A 19,161-nucleotide genomic window follows, 5' to 3' on the forward strand; every position below is an offset into this window, starting at 1 on the left:
CTTGAAGCCAGACCACGCCATAGCCATCTCTCTAGCGATTCAGCCATGGTACCCCCTTTCCCCGATGGATCATGTGAGAACCTTAAGCCAAACTGCTCGCAGCCAGACATCTAAGGCCACGGCGTGGTGTCATCACATGCAGTAACGTAGGCTCCAACACCAAGCGGCCACTGACTCTGCGTGCCCATGCCAGCCTGCGCAAACGAGAGGCTCCAACCATTGACGCTCTCGGCCAAAAAGCTGATCGTCCTGACGATCCCCGGGGAGCGGTCGACGCCACACTCAAAAGTCCCCACGGTGATGGCGTCCTCGGACCCGAACTGATAGAAATCTTCCCACGGCGCCCAGTCGACGGGCCCCGCCATAGTCTCGAGGCCCGAAGCCGAGGCATCGTCGCGCGTGTAGACGTGATACCACTCCATGCCCGCGCCGGCCGAGTCCTGCTGCTCCGACCCGCTCCAGGCAGCACACGGGTACCCCTCGGGCAAGTTCGCGCAGGCGGGGAAGCGAAACTCGACGGCGCAGCGGCGGGTGGTCGCGTCGCGGGGGTGGTTCACCCACAGCGGCGCCATCTCGAACTCGAAAACGGTGCTGTTCTCGTCGTTGATGCTGGCCCAGCCGTCGGGGTTGACGACGAGGCTGTCCAGGGGCCCCGACCCGACCCGCTTGGCAGGCAGCCTCGTGGAGGTGTCGCTCAGCGTGCAGCTTTTGCGCGCCGGAGACACCTCCTCGATGGTGCCCGTCACGGGGGCGCGCGTCGACTTTGTGGGCGACCTGAACTTCTCGAGGAGGCCGCGGTCATAGCAGCCGCTGCTCGGCCCGACTTGCTGGAGCGACACGTCGACACACCCTTCCTGGTCCTCCTTGGCCCGGGAGTACAAGACGAAGCTGCCGGCGTCGGAACTGGGCCCTTCCGAGGGGCAGGCGAGAAACTTGTCGTGGCCGTCGTACGTGAGCAGTATGGGCTTCTCCCCGCCGTCGGTGGCCTCGCCAAAGTCGAAGAAGAAGTCACCGTCGCCAGGGACGCCGCTCAGGCACTCGAACTTCATCGAGGGGGGGCTGAAGCGGCAGCCGTTGCCGATGCTGTCCTGAAGCCGGTCGGCGCTTTCGTCAGCGCATATGAACGCTTCTTGAAAGTTGCTATTGACGCGGAGGTCACCAGTCGTGCCATGCTTGAGCTTGCCGCCCAAGTCGCCAGAGACTTCGAGAGTAAAGCAGCAGTCAAAGTCCTCACTCTGGCATGCGACAATGCCAGCTAAGCTGATCGCCGCAAGGCTGACCAAGGAAACCGTGGGGAACACCATGGTGGTGAGATTGGAAAAAAAAGGGAGACGAGAAAGATGAGTTGACAGCGAGCAGGTATTGTCGACGAGCCCCGACTAGCTGGTGTCAATGTGGGCTGTGAAGATGAACAGAGAGAAGTCCCATCACACACAACGGGTCAGAAAGCACCTCTTATAGCCACCTCGAGGTATCTTACAATAACGGACACGATTTCAGGGACGATGGAACAAATCGGCGGCCCAAGAGATCAGGCCAACGGCTCTTTCCATCAGCAACCAGACGCTCTAGGAGGCAGCACCACATTGAGCCAAACATTTCTTGGTCCTACAGATTTCCTGTCGCACTTTTGCCCTGCGGTTTGCCGCCGAGGAAGACTCAACGGCATGGGCAACCCATCAGCCGTGACGATGCCCATCATAACCGACTGCCGAGGGCCTGTATGGCGGTGCACCATTGCGTGGCGAGCTGTCAGTTGACCCATATGATGGTGTTTGCACGGTCCCTGCCACCTGTCTTGTGTCCCTGACAGTGCCACCGAAGAATATTCGGCAAGTGATCTAGACGTCGCACCGCTGTGCCCCCCCCATCTGACGAGCCTCGCCCTGAGAAGCGGTCGTACTCCGGGGGATGAGAAACAACGAAAATAGCAGAGTTGTTTTGTGAGCATCTGTTCTTTTACGATGACGCGAACTCACATGCCGGACATGGGCAAACATGACTGCAGAAGGGACGACGTATAATGCGGAAACCCGCGTGGCCAGTATCCACATAGCATATGGCTTATCTAGTTCCCTCATTTGGCTACATCATCAGTCCCGCGATTTCGGCATCTTCTTGTCCTCGAGTCCTTCCATGTCCTTCTTCTTGTAAAAGTGGGGGGCAAGCTCAGCAAGCCACTTGGGCTCGATGGGCATACAGCTGCGCATGTACTCTTTGGTGGTCTGTACCAGCTCAAAGTAGACGAGCATCTTCGTTGGCGGATCCACACCCATGAGGACTGAGCTGGGGTGGATGTACACGGTGGCATTCTTCTTGACGGTGCGATAGCTGTCGCCGCTGCGTTGTAGACGTCCGGCATTGGGGAAGAACCCGGGCGGTGATGGCGCGTCTGATGGGGGTGAGGTTGGAGGCTCCGCAGGACGAAGGGGACACTTCGACGCGCTCGCAGAGCTTGGCGAGCTGGTCTCTCACATCGCGAGCGCGCGTCAAAGAGCGCTGCTGCAAGAAGTTCTCGCGAGACCAAATGGGCGAGAAGTCACTATCAACCCACTGGTTCCATATGTTGAGCAACGTCAGGTGATCACCGCCCTCTTTGACAGTAAATCGAGCGCGGGCACTGTCGGCATGGATCTTCTTATCCTTGGGCCTGAAGAACAAGGCCGAGGCCTCTGACAGCATCGACACGACGGACAAGACCTCCTCGACGCAGCCTTCCTTGTCGGCAGCCAAGACAGCCTTGGCCAGCATTGGATCTGTAGGAAACTCGGCCATCTGGCGCCCCATCTTTGTCAGCTCACCCTTGTGGTTGAGCGCTTGCAGAGCAAACAGCTGGTTCAAAGCCCCGATGAGTGCTTCCGTAGGCGGGGGGTCCATGAACTCAAAGTCAAGCAGTTCGTTGATGCCCAACGACTTCAACTGTAGGACAACGCCATTGAGGTTCGTACGCTGAATCTCGGGCATGGGTGACTCGTCCATCTCGTTCATGTAGGCAAACTTGGTGTACAGCCTGAAGCACTTTCCTGGGCCGACACGACCGGCACGACCGCTCCTCTGGTTTGCTGAGGCCCGAGAGCATGGCGCCACGACGAGATTGGACATGCCAGTAGCTGGGTTGTACACGTTCTCCTTGACAAAGCCCGGGTCGATGACGTAGACGATACCGTCGATTGTCAAACTCGTCTCTGCAATATTCGTGGCCAGTACGACCTTTCGAGCGCCCTCAGGAGTGGGCTCAAAGATTTTTGCCTGGAGGTCTGAAGGCAAATTAGCGTAGATTGGGCAGATGATGAGCTCCTTCACACGGTTCCCCAGCTTCTTTGCAGTGTCGGCAATCTGCTGCTCAGCCGAGTCAATCTCGTCTTGACCAGTCAGGAACACGAGGATATCGCCCTTGCCTTGCGTTGTGTGAATCTGGAAGACGGTGGTGATGGCAGCGGCAAGGTAGTTGGCCTCAGGGGCCGGCGTGTAGTAAATGTCGACGGGATAGCGACGGCCAGGAATGTTGTAAATAGGGGCATCGTCAAAATAAGCAGCAAACTTTTCCGCGTTCATTGTAGCCGAGGAGATGAGCAACTTGAGGTCGGGTCGTTCTCGGGCCAGATCTTTGAGCAGGGCAAGCAAAATGTCCGTGTGCACGGTTCTCTCGTGCGCCTCGTCGATCATGATGGCAGAGTAGCCAGCGAGATCAGGTTCCGTCATGAATTCTCGCAGCAACATGCCATCCGTCATGTACTTTAGGATTGTCTTGTCGCTTGTGTTGTCTTCGAAACGAATATTGTAGCCGACCTCCTGCCCAACCTTGACACCAACCTCATCGGCGACGCGCGCCGCGACACTCATGGCGGCGACACGACGAGGTTGCGTGCAGCCAACCTTGGCGCCATTCTTTGTGTAACCTGCCTCGTGAAGGTATTGCGGGAGCTGCGTGGTTTTGCCTGATCCCGTTTCGCCGACAATGACAAGAATCTGGTACTTCTCCATGGCCGCGAGAAAGTCATCTCGGTACTGATAGATGGGCAGGCTCTTTCTCGTCTCCTGGATCGAGAGCTGCTTCTTCTCGGCAGCCTCAATCTGCGCCGCAAGAAACGCCTCCTCCTTCGTCATGGTCTTGCCCTCGCCCGGCAGCCTAGAGTCCAGGTTCCACTGAATGTACTGGTCGTGGTCGAGGACATAGTCGTAGTCGTCGTTCTCACGCTCGCCTCTGTTGATCTGGGCCTTGGCCTTGGCAGTCTGCTCCCTTTCCCACTCGTCATGTTCAGTGACGAACTTCTCCTGCCCGTATTCGTCCTTGTCGACATATCTCTTGTATAGCGCGTCCTCCTTCCTCCTGCTGTCGATTTTGCCCTTCTCGGTGATGTAGTCCTCAGGCATGTAGTATCCGTCTTTGTGGTCGTCGATCTTGAGTCGCTCCTCGGCCAGGCGCAAGATTTCTCGGTTTTTCGCAAAGTCAGCCCGCTCCCGCTCCGACAGCCTGACGCCGCTCCTCAGCTCCTCCGTCTCCTCGGCGACCTGTTTGCGAAGCAGCGCCAGCTTCTCGGCCTCGCGCTTCTGTAGGTACTGCTGTCGGCTGCGGAGACGCAGGTCGGGCATCGCGGCGAGGCGGTCGGTCGCGCTTTCTGGGCCTCGTTTGCTGTCGCGCGGCTTTGACTTGCCGTCGTCCTTGTCCCTCAGCCGCTTGGCGAATGCCTCTCGTTCCTCGATGTCGCGTTGGCGCTCGAGCTCCTCCCTGGCACCGTCGGACAAGTCTGCGTCACGGTCGCCGTCACGGTCGCCCTCGCCATGACTGAGCTTGACGCGTTTCGGCGCCGACTCTTTGAATTCGGGCTCCTCTTCCACGTCGTCCATGTCCGAAGGCGGTTCCTCGTCGGCCCACCTGTCGTCCGCATCGGTATCGCGCTTTCGGTACTGCTGCTTGGCGGGGCGATGGGGCGACCGTGATCTGGAACCGCTGCGTCGTCTTGAAGACCGTTCGCCGCGGTCCCTGTCATTGCGGTCGTGGTCGCGATGGCGATGCTTGGATCGCTTTTCCTTCTTCTCCTTGGTGACTTTGGCGGGGCCAAGCTCGTCGTCTCCCATGGGGAGGAATGCGTACTTTTTGCTCGACATGGCTGGCAATGAACGGACTGCGACTACATGTGCCAGCAAGAGGGTTGTAATAAACCGGACACAGCGAACCCTGACGAGCGCCCTGGAGCTGGAGTAAGAGGATGATGAGACCCTGCCTGCTTCACGCTTTCACGCTTTCACGCTTCACGAGGTACCTAGGTACCTAGGTACTTGCTGGGCAAGCTGGGCACCTCTGAAGTGGAGCCAAGCAGCTGATAAGAGCGTCCCAAAAAGTTATCTTATCGCTCTTATCGTAACCTCCCAAAGCCTCCGTCTTAACACGTTGGAACTTCTTGGTCGCGATGCTAACTACAGTCGGAGCGCCCCCCCTCTGTCTGCCCGTCTTCTGCATACTTGCTTCCCTGACTTGGTTCCGTTGCCTTCATTCATTCTTTTCAGTTTCGGCGTTTTCACTTCATATCTAGAGATTCGATTGCACCTCACGTCCTCCAGCATTTTTAGCGGACAAGACGGCGACGCGATCATGGTGTTCCGTGGAGCAGCGTTACTGCTGCTGCTGCTGCTGTCTCTTGTCACCATTGCCCTTTGCGCCGAGGACTACTACAACCTCCTCGGCATCGACAAGCAGGCATCAGATCGTGAGATCAAGTCTGCATACCGCAAGCTCAGCAAGAAATACCACCCGGACAAGAACCCGTATGCAGTTCCCTCCTCCTCCCTGCCCCTCCACTGAACCGGCAGCCCCCGCCCCCCCCAATCTCACTACACGTGCCACGTCTCTGACCAAGTCTGGGTTCTCCCCCCTCTGCAGTGGCGATGAGACGGCAAAAGAGAAATTCGTCCAAGTCTCCGAGGCGTACGAGGCCCTGATCGACCCCGAGCAGCGCCGCATCTACGACCGGTACGGCCTCGACGGTCTCAAGCAGCACCAGCAGCAGGGCGGCGGCGGCCAGCACCACGACCCCTTTGACGTCTTCTCGCGCTTCTTCGGCGGCGGCGGTCACTACGGGCACCAGCCCGGCGTGCGCACGGGGCCCGACGTCAACGTCAAGGTGGGCATCGCCCTGCGCGACTTCTACAACGGCCGCACCACCGAGTTCCAGTGGGACAAGCAGCACATCTGCGAGGACTGCGAGGGCACCGGCTCGGCCGACGGCACCGTCGACACGTGCCAGCACTGCCAGGGCCGCGGCATCCGCATCGTCAAGCACCAGCTCGCCCCCGGCATGTACCAGCAGGTCCAGATGCAGTGCGACGCCTGCGGCGGCCGCGGCCAGTCCATCCGCCACAAGTGCCCGACCTGCCACGGCGCCCGCGTCGAGCGCAAGCCCACGACGGTCCAGATCAAGATCGACCCCGGCGCCGCCCGCGACTCGCAGATTGTCTACGAGAACGAGGCCGACGCGAGCCCCGACTTTGTCGCCGGCAACCTCGTCGTCACCCTCGCCGAGAAGGAGCCCGAGCTCGACGGCACCGACAACCCCGACCGCGTCGACGGCGTCTTCTTCCGCCGCAAGGGCGACGACCTCTACTGGCGCGAGGTGCTGTCGCTGCGCGAGGCCTGGATGGGTGACTGGACCCGCAACCTCACACACATGGATGGCCACATTGTCCGCCTCGGCCGGCCGCGGGGCGAGGTTGTCCAGCCCAACTTTGTAGAGACTGTCAAGGACGAGGGCATGCCCAAGTGGCACGAAGACATTGACAGCGTGTACCACCAAAAGGAGTTTGGCAACCTCTACGTCGAGTACGTCATCGTGCTACCCGACCAGATGGAGAGCGGCATGGAGAAGGAGTTCTGGAGCGTCTGGCAAAAGTGGCGGGGCAAGATTGGCGTCGACCTGCACCAGGACAGTGGGCGTCCAGAGAAGCCTACCGTCCATGACGAGTTATGATGAGTAGAAGAAGAGCAGATGAGAGACGAAGATGAATATGAGGTACATAGATCAAGTTAGACCAAGATATCCGGGCCGAATGAGTAGGCAAACCAAGTACGAAACAAGCAAGCAAGAAAGCAAGCAAACAAGCAAACAATTTCAACACCCGTCCCGTTCGCTTCGAGGTGCCTCAGTTATAGCGGAAACAGTCTACCCAATACGTGTGTCCTCTTCTGAAGGGGGAATACGTGTGTCCTCTTCTAAAGGGGGAAAAAAGATGTCCCAAGCCCTTTCGTACAGTTGCGCTTCGCCGAATCGCTCGTCGTTGCCATCATGATGTGAAGAGCCGCTTGAACGCGGCCCTGAACCCGTTCTTCTCCCTCTCCTTCTCCTTCTCGATATCACGGTCACGCGTCCTCTTCCGCTCCTCTTCCCTCGCCCTCCTCCGCGAGTCTTCGCCCTTGGTGCTAGACCCTTCCTCAGAAGCAGCAGTTTCCTCCCTCGCTCTCCTCGCTGCTCGCCGCGCTTCTCGGGCCTCCTTGGCCTCCTTAGCCTCGCGAGCCTCCTCGGCCACGGCGTCTCGAGCTCGCGCTAGTTTGGACAGGTCCTCCGTGCGAGACCTGTGCCCGTGCCCATGCCGAGAGCGGGTAGTGCTCGACCGCTTAGGCACCTCACGTGAAGAAGGCGAAGCTTCCTCAAATGTCACCGTTGGGGCTTGCTCAGGCGTTGCCGGCTTCGCGTGGGATGACGGGCTTTGGAAGCCCAGCCCTACACCGCCTTCAGCATTCTTCATGTCGAAGAACTTCTTGTTCGAAACAGTTGCAGGCGCCGAGGCGGGCCCTTCGTCCTTTGAAACTGAAGTGCTGTGGCGTCGCACTCGGCGATGGTGGTGGGCACGCTCCGCGGGCGACGACGCGTCAATCTCGGGTTCCTTACCCTTGCTCTCCTTGACTGCCGAGCTGCGTGACCTTTCCTTCTCCTTCTCTCTGCGCCTCTCTTCACCTCTCTCCAACTCTCGCTCCCTCTCGCGTGCAGCCCGGCGCTCCTCCTTTCTCCGCTCGTGCGCCGCCTGCTCTTCCGGGGTCCGCTCGCGCCGCTCTTCTCGCCTGTGATCGCGCGCAGCCTGATCCTCTTGAGCATGTTCATGTGCCCGTCTGTCCTCCCTTCTCCTTTCGCGCGCTGCCTGTTCCTCTTCGGCACGTTCGCGTGCTCGCCGCTCCTCCTTTCTTCTCTCGTGGGCGGCTTGTTCTTCAGGGGTGCGCTCGCTGCGATGCCGTCGGCGGGCGGAGCCGGTCGTCTGAGGGCTTTCTGCGGAGAAGCCGCTATCCTGGCGTTGAGGAGTGCGCGGTGGCGTCTGGGGATCGGCGTCCGCAGTCGATCGACTCGAACGCTCTCGGTCACGTTGACGGTCATGCTCGCGTTCGGCATCAGTGCGATGCCGGCGGTGGGATGAACTCGAGTGGTGTGAGTGGCGGCGGCTACTGCCATCCTTACTCGAGTCCTCAGGTCGGCTACGGCTGGAGTGGTGGCTGGATTGATGGGACGAGTGGTGAGAGACTCGGTGCCTGCGACGTCTTTCACGATCATGAGAAGAGTCTGCTTCTTTGTTGTCATCTGCAACGTCTGCAAATAGGTCAGCAACAGACTTTTGAAGTTCTTCTTCCTTCCCAAGATCAGAAGCGGATGCTTCGATGCGTGTGAGACTGTCTTTGTCCGAAATAGGGTCATCCAGCATCTGGTGCTCGATGCTCTGCAGATTGTGCCTCGGGTTCGGCTTAGAGCTTCCCAGTGTAGGACTCGATGGCGGGCTGAGAACTTCCGCCGTCGCATACAGAACTACGGCGGCAGCCACCATTTCCTCGGCGCGAGCAATAGATTGCTTACGTTCCCGTCTCCTGATTCTCTCCCACTGCCTGCCCGATGGTGAAATAGGAGGCGTAGGTTCGGTTGCGTCCGGCAAGACAATGGCAGGCGTTGCCGCTCGTGATGGTGCGTCCAGCCGGGGTGTGAGAGGGCGGAGTTGAGAGTTCAAGAAGGAGTCATCCGTTTGAGTGCCCTCGTCACAAAGAATGAGATTGTCAGGTTTGCCTGGCGACTGTGACGCATGGCAGTTTTCAGGCTCGGAGGGTAACTTCAAGGCTGAAGCCGTCATGTCAACAACCTCGTCGACGTTCTGCCTCTCAAAGCTCTCGCCTGACATTGACATTGGCTGGTCAAATAGAGTTTGGGTCAACTTGTCAGAGGATGCACGATGTGCGATAGAGGACGTCTCCAGGGTCTGCTCACGGGATGGCTGATCGTCGCAGAATACAGGAGCAGATGCGACTAGACCCGCGGCTCCCGCTGTGACTACAGCAGCAGTTGCCGTATTATGGAATACGCTGCTAATGTCGACGTCGCCAGCCATTTGTTTTGGCTCTTGAAGAGGCTGCTCCAGACTCCCAGAGTCGTCAGGAAGGGCCTCAACCTCGGGATATGTGTGCCTCTCTGCCTCCCCATTCTTGTTGATCTCTTCGGGAACATTGATGTCTTCAAGTCTTGCTGCAGCATCCATGTCATCCTCAGTGTCGGTTGGCAGGACTAGAATATGTTCTTTGGGGTTTCTTGGGCTTTGAGCGTCGTCAACGACGGACACAACCGGCTCACTGAGTAGTCCGCCTTCCGAGATGGGCAGGTCTTCGTTTACAAGCGAAGGACGATTCTCTTCAGCAGCTTTTAGCGTAGATGAGACGTCAATCATAGGCTCACCAACCGAGGATGGAGCTACAGCCAATGTGTCTGCCAAATCAGATGCAGGCCACTGCGTCCCATCACCCGTATTGGCTAGGGTCTCTTCATCCACAAGCGATTGATGATGCCCTTCAACAGACTCAGCATCATCGCTGTGGGCGTGATCGTCCTCTTCCGTGAGAGTTGCGAACTTCGGCGCTGGCTCCTCAGATGGGTAGATTTCCGTGGCCGACTCGCCACTGCGCTGCAGGCCTGATTCCCAGCCCATCGAAAAAGACGCGTCCTGCTCAGTCTCGATGTCTTTCGCCACGATGTCTTCAATGGCGATAGTGTCCCCACGGGCTACAGGAATGGGCGATCCTGACAGCTGGGCAGTCGACATCGCCACTTCTTCGGCTGTCGTCTCTGTTGAGACATCAGAATCAGGCCCAGCACCCGTAGAGGTTTGATCCTGAGAACAAAGCTGGTCCGAGGGCTGTTCTTTGTCTGATGCGAGAACCGACTCTGCGAGAGGTTGATCTCCGTCCTGCAGGAGATCGAGCTTTCCGTCATCAACCGTAGTCGTGACAATGTCGGGCTCTTCCCTTTGACTAGCATTTGTACTGCCTTTCGGGCCGTCTGTTGCAAGATCTGTCGTGGTGCAGTCCACCTCGTAGCTACTGTCCGGCCCGATTGGGGTTTGCGGCAAATCCACGGATTCACCTGGGAAACTCTCTGACGCCTCAGGCGCTGCGGCAAGGACAGAAAACGGTTGTTCGTCGCCCAGGGTATTGGTCTCGACATGGCCGACTCGACCGATGACAACATCGCTTTCTCCGACGGCTGTGTCAAGGGCAGGAATCACCGCCATTTCTTGACCCGCCACACATTCGGGGGCACCATGTCCCGACACGTTGCCCGCAGCTGGAGTTGAGAGATTGTGCGCAATCCCATCTCTCACGTCCTCACCATTGATTCCCGAAGCTGGTCCTTCGACCACGTCTCGCACGCTTCCATTTGGGGCATCATGATCAAGGAAATGGAGATGGGTCTCACCTGTTTTGGGTTGACTCTTTGTCTGTTCGCTGCCGATGATGGGACCAACAGAGTCCTTGCCCTCCTCCGCTTCAGCCTTTTTGTCTTCATCAACTCCGGGTGGTGGGGTTGGTGGCGCCGCATCGGTCGGATCCGCAGTCTCGCCAACCTGAGGCTCCTTGGACGATTCTTCTTGGGGCGCGGCCGCTTCTGGGCTGGGAACCGCGCCTCCAGGAGGCTCGACACCCCCAGTGTTACCAGTCGGTCCTTCTGTCTCCTGAGGCAATACGGCAGTAGAAACTTCAGGTTCCGTTACATGGGCTGCGTCATCAGGAGCCGACGCTGTGTCAATGGGCTCGCCATTGTCAGGTTCCTTAGGGGGGACCCCTGGCTTGGGCGCGTCCTCGATGACCTCAGTAGCGGGCTTGTCTTCTTGAGTCGCGGCCTCAGCATCCTTGGGCGTCTTGGTACTGTCTTCTTCAACCACCTCTGCCTTGGGTTGAGCTGAGCTGTCCCCTTGAGAGGACGGCTCTTCCTCAATCGCCTGGACATCTTCAGACTCATGAGGGGCTGCAGTCTGTGCCTCGGGTTCAGAAGCTGGCTTTTCATCTTCGACTGCTGGTTCTGGTGGCTCAACGACTACATCAGGCTCCTGAGCTGTGTCGTTTGACGTACTTTCCGCCTCGTTATTTGGCTGTGGAACTTCGGTTAGTGCGCCCTCTGGAACCAAGTCGATGGTGGGAGCATCCGCCACCTTCAAGTCATCGGAGGACGAGACCTCTGGCTCGGAACTTGGGTGGGTTGTGGCAGGTTCAGACCCCTGTTCGACAACAGCCGGAGCTGCCTCTACAGACTCGGGCTCAGCTTGGTCATCACTGGGTTTCTCAGGCTCAACGTCTCCGGAAGCTTCTGCTGGCGACGTAGCTTGACCATCAGTGGCAGTTGGCTCATTTGCCAGCTCTTTCGCTTCAAGATCTGAAACCGCAATCGGCGTCTCTGCTGGCGCTTCCTTTCCGGAAGCTTCCGCTGGCTCAGCTGTCGTGATGTCTGACTTTAATGGCCCAGGCTCGGTCCCCTCGACACTTTCAGGGGTTATTTCTTTGGAGAGTCCACTCTCATCCAGTTCCTCAACTGATGTTTTTGGTTTCGGTTCGTCGGCTACGTCCGGGGTTTCGGAAACGACCTCAGACATGGTCGTTGGAGCCTCAGGCTCTCCAGGTTCGATACCTTCAGCTTCAGGCTCTTCAGAGCTGGTGTCCGCTCCAAGGACCTGAGTAGTTGTTTCTGTCTCGGGTTGTTTGCTCTGCTCGGGTTCGTCTCCAGTGGACAGAGTTACTTCAGACTCCTCGGGGATATCAATTGGGGTATTCTCAGTGGAAGCCTGGGAAGAGCCAGCAGCCTCGGTAGGCTGACTGATTGCTACTGCCGCACTTTCTTCGTTGGCGAGCTTGAGCTCACACTCGGACAGCTCAGAACCGGGTTCATTGCTAGGAATGATTTCGTGCTCCTCGACAACATCAGGCCTAGGCTCTCCCACAACCTTCGAGTCGGGTCCGAATTCTTTGGTAGCGTTCTCTTCGTCCTCGACTTCAGGCTTGGTTTCGGCGGAGGAATCCTCGAGCTCAGTTGCCTGTGAACGAGATGCCGGCTGCTCAGTGCAAGCCAGATCAGGTACAGGTTCGAAACCAACCTCAAGAGGTTCGATTGAATCCTTTGGGTCCATAATTGCAGTTGTTTCCTCTTTCGAAAGCTCGGAATCAGCTGCCGGGTCAACCTCTGTGGTCTTGGTAGTAGCCTCTGCAGATGATGTTTCAGGGGGCACGCTTTCTTCTACAAGAGCAGAACTTTCCGGAGTGTCAGGATCAGCCGTCTTCTCCCCCTTTCCGAGCTCCGCCTTGGTGTCAGAGTCAGGATCTTCGTGCGGTTTATCAACTGGCCCGGGTTCGATGACGGAGGTTGTAGGCTCAGGGTCTTCTTCAGCAGGCTCAGACGCAATTTCGGGGGCGGCATCTGCATGGCTGGCAGCCGACTTGGCCTCCACGCTTGCGGCCTCTTCGACTATCGCCGGTGCATCCGAGCTCGGGTTTTCTTGCACGGGGACGTCTAGATTGGTCGCAGGGATAGGAGGGCTTTCAGAGTCGCCTTCGGCAGTCGCAGTTGTATTGGCGGTGACACCTGTGTCTACCATAACGTCTGTTGGTGCAATGCCTGTAGCGGTAACTGATACTGACTGAGGCTCCGATGTAGTCTCCTTAGACCTGGAAGTCTCGTCGCCTCTGTCTGAAGTTTCTGCTGCCCCGGCGACCGGCTCAACGATCTCTGGCTCAAGATCGGCCTCCGTGCTCTTCGTGGATTCGGATGTTAATGCTGCCAGCGTAGTCTTTGGGTTTTGTGCAAGTATTGATTCCGTGCAGCTCAGCTGCTTGCCGTCACTGGTGATCCCGTACAAAGCCAGGTCTTCATCCGAAATGTCATTGTTCATGGCGGGGACCAGATCTTGTGCTTGAGACTCGATAGTCAAGGGGGTAGCGATTTCTTCAATCTTGTTTCCTTGTTCTGTCGACTGGCAGTCCTTCTCCACCTCATCGCGGGAAGCGGCAGGTGTCTCAACAACCTGACTGTCCCCCACATCCTTTGACGGTGTGGTGTCGTCTGTTAAACTTGCTTTGTCGGCCAAGGGGGCCTCGGCAACCACGGCTGCAGGATTCTCGGAGGGTTCCAACTCCGATTTCGACTCTTCAGGCGAAGAGACATCTGGAGCGACACCCGCCAACTCGATGGGTTGGGTTTCGTCCGCTGTGACAGACTCTTGATCGGCTGGATTCTCCTGGATTTCTGTGATCTGTCCATCCAGTGCGTCGGCTTTTGCTGTGCTAGTACTCCGAACCTCCCCAGTATCCGTGTCAGTCTGAGCTGAAGAGGCGCCCAAGTCAGGCTGTCCCTTGTCAGCTGGCACCTGTTCAGCTACCTCAGGCGGCGCTTCAAGGGTTTTCTCCAAGACACCTTCGTCAGGTTGTTCAGTCATCTGGCCCGAGAGGCCAATCTCAGCAACACCCGACATGTTCGCGTCTGGGGATTGTATGAGAGTATCCTCATCAGCAAGGTTATCGTCGGGCAATGGCTCTGACGCTAGTGCTGCCGGTAGCACCTGAGGTGGTTCTCCGTCGCCTGCCTGTTGCTTCAATTCGACCGGTGTGCCGTCGGACGAAGTAGCTGCCTCGGTCGATTGCTCGTCACCGGCAGCGGTCGCTGTCTCGTCAGATTTGGTTGGAGAAGCGATGTCTGATGGGATAGCCTCGCTGACCAAGACTGCGGCTTCCTCGCTGGTAGCATGCTGTACGTCTTTGATTGGCTTGTCTTCATTTGGTGCTGTCACCGAATCATTATTACCTTCGAGCTCAGTAGGGACTGGTTCGGCTGAGGAGGTGTCAGCAAGAGGTGGGGAACTTGCATCCGCCTCAGGAGCATCCAACTCGTCGTTGGCTTCATCTTCTGGGTCGGAGGTTTGCTTTGAAGCAGTCTGAACTCCCTCGGCCGAGGCATCCGGTGCCACTTGTTTTCCTACGGGGTCTAGGGTGTCTTCGCCATCAGGACCCTTTGCGGTGCTTTCAGTGGCAGGCTTATCGTCAGGCTCCGCAGAAGACTCGACAGAGGGTCCAGCAGGAGTTCCGGCGACAAGCTCCGTGGCGGGCACATGGGTAGCCTCAGATGTAGGCTCGATAGTATTTTCAGTGACGGTCTCGGGAGTATCCTCCGTAGAACATGATGTAGAGGGCTCAACGGCAGATTCAGCAGCAGCCTCTGGGGCTGTCTCTGGAGAAGGCTCGACGGCGGACTCAGTAGCCGGTTCCGCGGTGGGCTCTGTTGAAGGCTCGGCAGTAGGTGCGGCAGTAGGCTCAATCGTATCTTTTGAAGACTCAATCGTATCTTTTGAAGACTCGGTAACCACTTCAGCGGCAGACTCGGTAGTGATCTCAGAGGCGGGTTCAGATGCCAACTCGGTAAGAGACGTAACAGGTGGTTCGGTGGCGATTTCCTCGGTAGAAGACTCGATTGCAGGAACATCAGTAGATTCTGTAACATGTTCTGCACTGCTTTCGGCTTGAGTTTTTGCAGGCTTAACAACTGCCTCGGTAACATTCTCAAGGGCGGGCTCAGGAGCAGATCCAACAGCTGGGTCCGTGGCTGGCTCATTGGCAGACTCGACGGCAGGTCCAGCGGCAGGTTCAGTAGCTGGCTCGGCGGTGGGCTCAGTAGATGACTCGACTACTAGCTCGGCATTTGGTTCAGACGCTGGTTTAGCATCTGGCTCAATGACAGACTCGTCATTTGGCTCAACAGCAAGCTTGGTGGCGGGTTCCTCAGCAGGCTCAAGAGATGACTCGACAGCGGATTCAGCAGGTGGCTCGGCCGCAGGCTCAGTAGCTGACTCAGAAGCTGGCTCGGCAGCTGGCACGACCGCAGGATCAACGGTAGACTCGGCAGCAGGTCCAGAAGCTGGCTCAGCAGTTGATTCAGGAGCTGAATCTACAGCTGTTTCAGCAGCTGGTATGACTGCAGGCGCAGCGTCAGGCTCAGGAGCTAGCTCAACGGCAGACCCAGCAGCAGATTCAGAAGCTGGCTCGGCCGTGGGTTCTGCAGTAGGTTCGGCGGGAGGTTCGGGAGATAGCTCAACGGCAGGCTCAGCAACAGATGCAGAGACTGGCTCGATCGCAGGCTCGGCAGCTTCAGCGGCAGCTTTAGGGGCTGGCTCAGCGGCAGGCTCAGTAATAGATTCAGAAGCTGTCTCAAGCGTAGGTTCTGCAGCAGGTTCGGCGGGAGGTTTGGCGGCAGGTTCAGGAGAGAGCTCAACGGCAGGCTCAGCAATAGATTCAGAAGCTGGCTCGACCGCAGGCTCGGCAGCTTCAGCAACAGATTCAGATGCTGGCTCGACCGCAGGCTCGGCAGATTCAGGGGCAGGCTCAGCAATAGATTCAGAAGCTGGCTCGACTGCAGACGCAGTGGCAGGTCCGGCGGCAGGTTCGGCAGGAGGTTCAGCGGCAGCTTCAGGGGCTGGCTCGGCAGCAGAATTAGAAGCTGGTTCGACCGCAGGCTCAGCAGATGCGGCAGGAGATTTGTCGGCAGGTTCAGGGGCAGGCTCAACGGCAGGCTCAACGGCAGGCTCAGAAGAAGATTCCGAAGCTGGCTCGACCGCAGCTTCAGCGGTAGGTTCGGCGGCAGGCTCAGTAGCTAGCTCAAGGGCAGACTCGGCAGCAGATTCGACAGCTGGCTCGGCCGCAGACGTAGTGGCAGGTTCAGCGGGAGTTTCAGTGGGAGGCTCAGCGGGAGGTTCGGCAGCAGCTTCAGGAGCTGGCTCAACGGCAGACTCCAGTGCTGGCTCGACAGCAGGCTCGGTGTTAGGTTCAGTGCCAGCCTCGACTGCAGGCGGGGCGGTATCGTTGGACGCAACTTCCACAACCAACTCTGGAGCGGCTAGCTCTTCTGATGGTTTCGGATTGCTGTGATCATCTGCTGGAGCGGCCGGGTCGTCGTTTTTCGCTTCTTCAACAACCAGCGCCTCCGATGACGGCTCCTGTTCCTGTGCAAGGGCAGCCTCAGCTGGCGGTGCAGGCTCTTCGCTCACAGCGACAGCCACAGGGGCGAGCGTTTCCGAGGCGCCTGAAGCGGCCTTATCATCAACAGCCGATGACTTCTCAGGAGCGGCGGTCGCCTCGTCGTTGGCTGCCTCGTCGACTGAGGGTTCCTTGTCGGCCTCTACCGTCTCGTTCCCAGACACTGATGGAGGGTGCGATGGGGCTTCGTCCAGAACTGGGGCATCGGCGACTGCTTCCTCCTTAACTTCCGTTGTAGCGGGAGGCTCATCTTCAGCAGCCTTTGCATCGTCATCTCCAGCCGGAGAGGCGGGAGGCTCATCTTCAGCAGCCTTTGCATCGTCATCTCCAGCCGGAGAGGCCGAAGGAGAAGGCTCAGCCACCTCTGGAGTTGTTTCAGTATCTGGTACATCTGGCAGTGAGGATGGCTCTGCGGCAGGTGCGGACAGAGACTTGTCGGCAGTGTCAGCCTCGTGCTCAGCATCGTCATTCTTCCCTTTGCTTTTCTTCTTATCCTTCTTCTTGTCTTTCTTTTCCTTCTTGTCCTTCGCCTTCTGCGCCTTGGTCTTAGGAGCGGATATCTCCTCTTCGACGACTTGCTCGTTAGGCGCTTCAGCTGCTGGAGGCGCGATGACGACTTTCTCCTCGACAGCGTCAGAATCTTTGTCCTTTCCTGCCTTCGATTTCTTCTTGTCCTTCTTCTTTTTGGATTTAGTCGTCGACACTGGTTCTTCTTCTGCATCGATGGTTGTTGGCTCTGGTGCCGTGGGCTCCTCCACAGGCAGTGCTGGAGCTGGTGTCTGCTGCGTCTTCTTGCTCTTCTTCTTTGACTTTGGCTGCGAACCCCACTCCTCGTCTGGATCTACGATGTCCTGGGTAGGCGCTGGCGCGTCGTTTGGCGGAGATGGTAGAGGTGAAGGAGCACGCGCCTTCTTGCTCTTTTTCTTTGCCTTCTTGCTGGAAGACGTTAGAGTTGGCGGTGGCTGCTGTGTTGCGCGTGGACCATGAGGCCCTTCGTCCTCATCTGTGCGATGTGTGAGAGATACTTCAGGATTCACATTTCGACGCAGGAGACTCACAGTTCTGCTGGTTGTCATTCTCTGATTCCGAAAACTCATAGTACCGTACGTTGGAGTAGTCCGCCGTATTGACCTCACCATATCCAGCACTTGTCCTATAGGGGCAGTACTGGACTTCGTCTTGGGGTTCCATTGTTCTTCTGCCTCACCCGAACAAGCGAGAGAGAAGATGGACGAGTCGCTCTGCTACCAAACGACTGCTCCAGGAAGCTCTTTTCACGAAGAGTCAGGACCAATGGTTGGAGAGAAGCCAAGGAAAGATGGAGGCTTGGGCCTCGAAGTTTGGTATTGGGAATGTAGCTTCGCTTCACAAACAACGCTGATGACGAAACCAGGAAGACGCCGTATCCGATGAACCGTAAAGCAGAGCGAGAGTGGCGTATGTTTACAGTGAGACCAGCGGCTCTGTGGTGGTCGAGTATTTGGGAGACAGAACCTGATGTGAGGTCATGGAAAGGCAGACAGGCGAGGGTTGGGGATGCTGGTTCAAGGCGGGACATGAACGAAAAATACCCAGGCAGGGATCAGCTTCCATTGTCACAAGCATTATCATCATATGGGGCATGCCAGGTCTCCATCGAGGCCGAGTACCTGAGAGTAGGGTACGCCAGGTGCTCCCATGCCCCGAAGTACACGCTACCTCGCAGTGGCAGAGGCAGACGACCCCACGTCCCCACGAGGGGATCCGTCTGCGACTCAGTGTGCAAGGACAGGAACCACTGTCGTGCTCGAGGCTCATTGGCGCCACGTCGGCCTTGGATTGGGGGTTTGGGGCAGCATATGCTAGACCGGGAGGGTCGAGAGGACAGGCGCGGGATGCCGGCCTGCGTGTAAAGACTTAACGGCAGGCGCCATGTTTGGTGCGAATTGGGTACATCCCACTGCTGAAAAACGGGACGGACTGACTGGTATTGCGGCCCAACGACGCGAATGCCCGGCAGCAGCAGGCCGCAAGGTAAGAGACAGTGGCGCCCGGCGTTTGACTCTCAACAGACAATGGCCCGTGAGTAACCAACACCAGCAGCAGTTGCAGATGGGCCGGGATCGGGCCAGGGGCCAGTACTGTGGCTTGGGATGTCCTGGGTAACCAGACTTGCCAGACTACCACACACAACACCAAGCGGGCTTGTGGGGGGCTCATTATGGGCCAGCTATGTATGGGTGGGCGTTGTCCTCCGGGCTGGAACGTGCGTGTACCTCATATGCGTGTTTTCTGATCGCAGACAGGGAACAACGGGAGGATGAGCGGCTGGGCCGCAGGGGGAGCAACAGGTGCATCCATGTTGTGGTGGTGGTGGTGGTCAGGCCAGAAAATGGAGCGCAAGCGACCGATCAGGAGTAGGGCCAGACCTTTGCATGTTGAGATGGTGGGCAAGGGAAATGCCGCGGGTACATGCGGTCGAGGGTCAAGAGACTGTACTGTACCAGAAGCAGGAAAACGACGGATGGGACAAGATGCGATTCTGCAGGAGAAACAATCAGTGGAGTCAAGTGACAAGGATTCGAGCCTCCACGATGTCGTTGATGAGTGGACCGTGGAACCGACGTGCAACGTGGCTCGCCTCCGAAAGCACCGCCTGTGATGAATTCGAGCTGGCGAACTGCTATTGGACGAGTCAAGCCTGTCAAAAGCAGTCCGGCTGCGGGCCGTGATAGACGCGGTCGAGTGGGCTAAGAAGATCGGAACCAGCAAGTCGAAAGGAGCGAAGTGAGGCTTCAAAATTCGTCTCGTTCCTCCTGCCATCCACCCACCACCAGATTCTCAGGTTGGTGAATAAGGTCTTGCACGATTCTGATGAA

At 57.7% G+C, this 19,161-nt stretch overlaps 4 protein-coding genes across 4 annotated transcripts; 1 reads left to right on the plus strand and 3 right to left on the minus strand.

The window, feature by feature from the left end:
- Positions 1-110: 110 nt before the first annotated feature.
- On the minus strand, positions 111-1,304 carry VDAG_00164 (uncharacterized protein; the record flags this gene model as incomplete). The annotated part of the gene is made up of 1 exon (XM_009651541.1): positions 111-1,304. One exon carries the CDS (start codon positions 1,302-1,304, stop codon positions 111-113), a length of 1,194 nt encoding a protein of 397 aa, XP_009649836.1.
- A 789-nt stretch (positions 1,305-2,093) lies between these two features.
- Positions 2,094-5,109, minus strand: VDAG_00165 (pre-mRNA-splicing factor ATP-dependent RNA helicase PRP16; the record flags this gene model as incomplete). Its single annotated transcript, XM_009651542.1, has 2 exons — positions 2,094-2,340; positions 2,435-5,109. 2 exons carry the CDS (start codon positions 5,107-5,109, stop codon positions 2,094-2,096), a joined length of 2,922 nt encoding a protein of 973 aa, XP_009649837.1.
- A 484-nt stretch (positions 5,110-5,593) lies between these two features.
- On the plus strand, positions 5,594-6,965 carry VDAG_00166 (mitochondrial protein import protein MAS5; the record flags this gene model as incomplete). Its single annotated transcript, XM_009651543.1, has 2 exons — positions 5,594-5,766; positions 5,882-6,965. The coding sequence occupies 2 exons, from the start codon at positions 5,594-5,596 to the stop codon at positions 6,963-6,965; spliced, it is 1,257 nt and encodes a 418-aa protein (XP_009649838.1).
- Positions 6,966-7,278: 313 nt separating this feature from the next.
- On the minus strand, positions 7,279-17,804 carry VDAG_00167 (uncharacterized protein; the record flags this gene model as incomplete). Its single annotated transcript, XM_009651544.1, has 2 exons — positions 17,362-17,804; positions 7,279-17,306 (listed from the first exon to the last, which is right to left on the minus strand). The coding sequence occupies exons 1-2, from the start codon at positions 17,492-17,494 to the stop codon at positions 7,279-7,281; spliced, it is 10,161 nt and encodes a 3,386-aa protein (XP_009649839.1). The 5' UTR covers positions 17,495-17,804.
- Between the last annotated feature and the right edge of the window lie 1,357 nt (positions 17,805-19,161).

Source organism: Verticillium dahliae, genomic scaffold (genome assembly GCF_000150675.1).
Source record: "Verticillium dahliae VdLs.17 supercont1.1 genomic scaffold, whole genome shotgun sequence".
Classification (NCBI taxonomy): Eukaryota; Fungi; Ascomycota; class Sordariomycetes; order Glomerellales; family Plectosphaerellaceae; genus Verticillium; species Verticillium dahliae.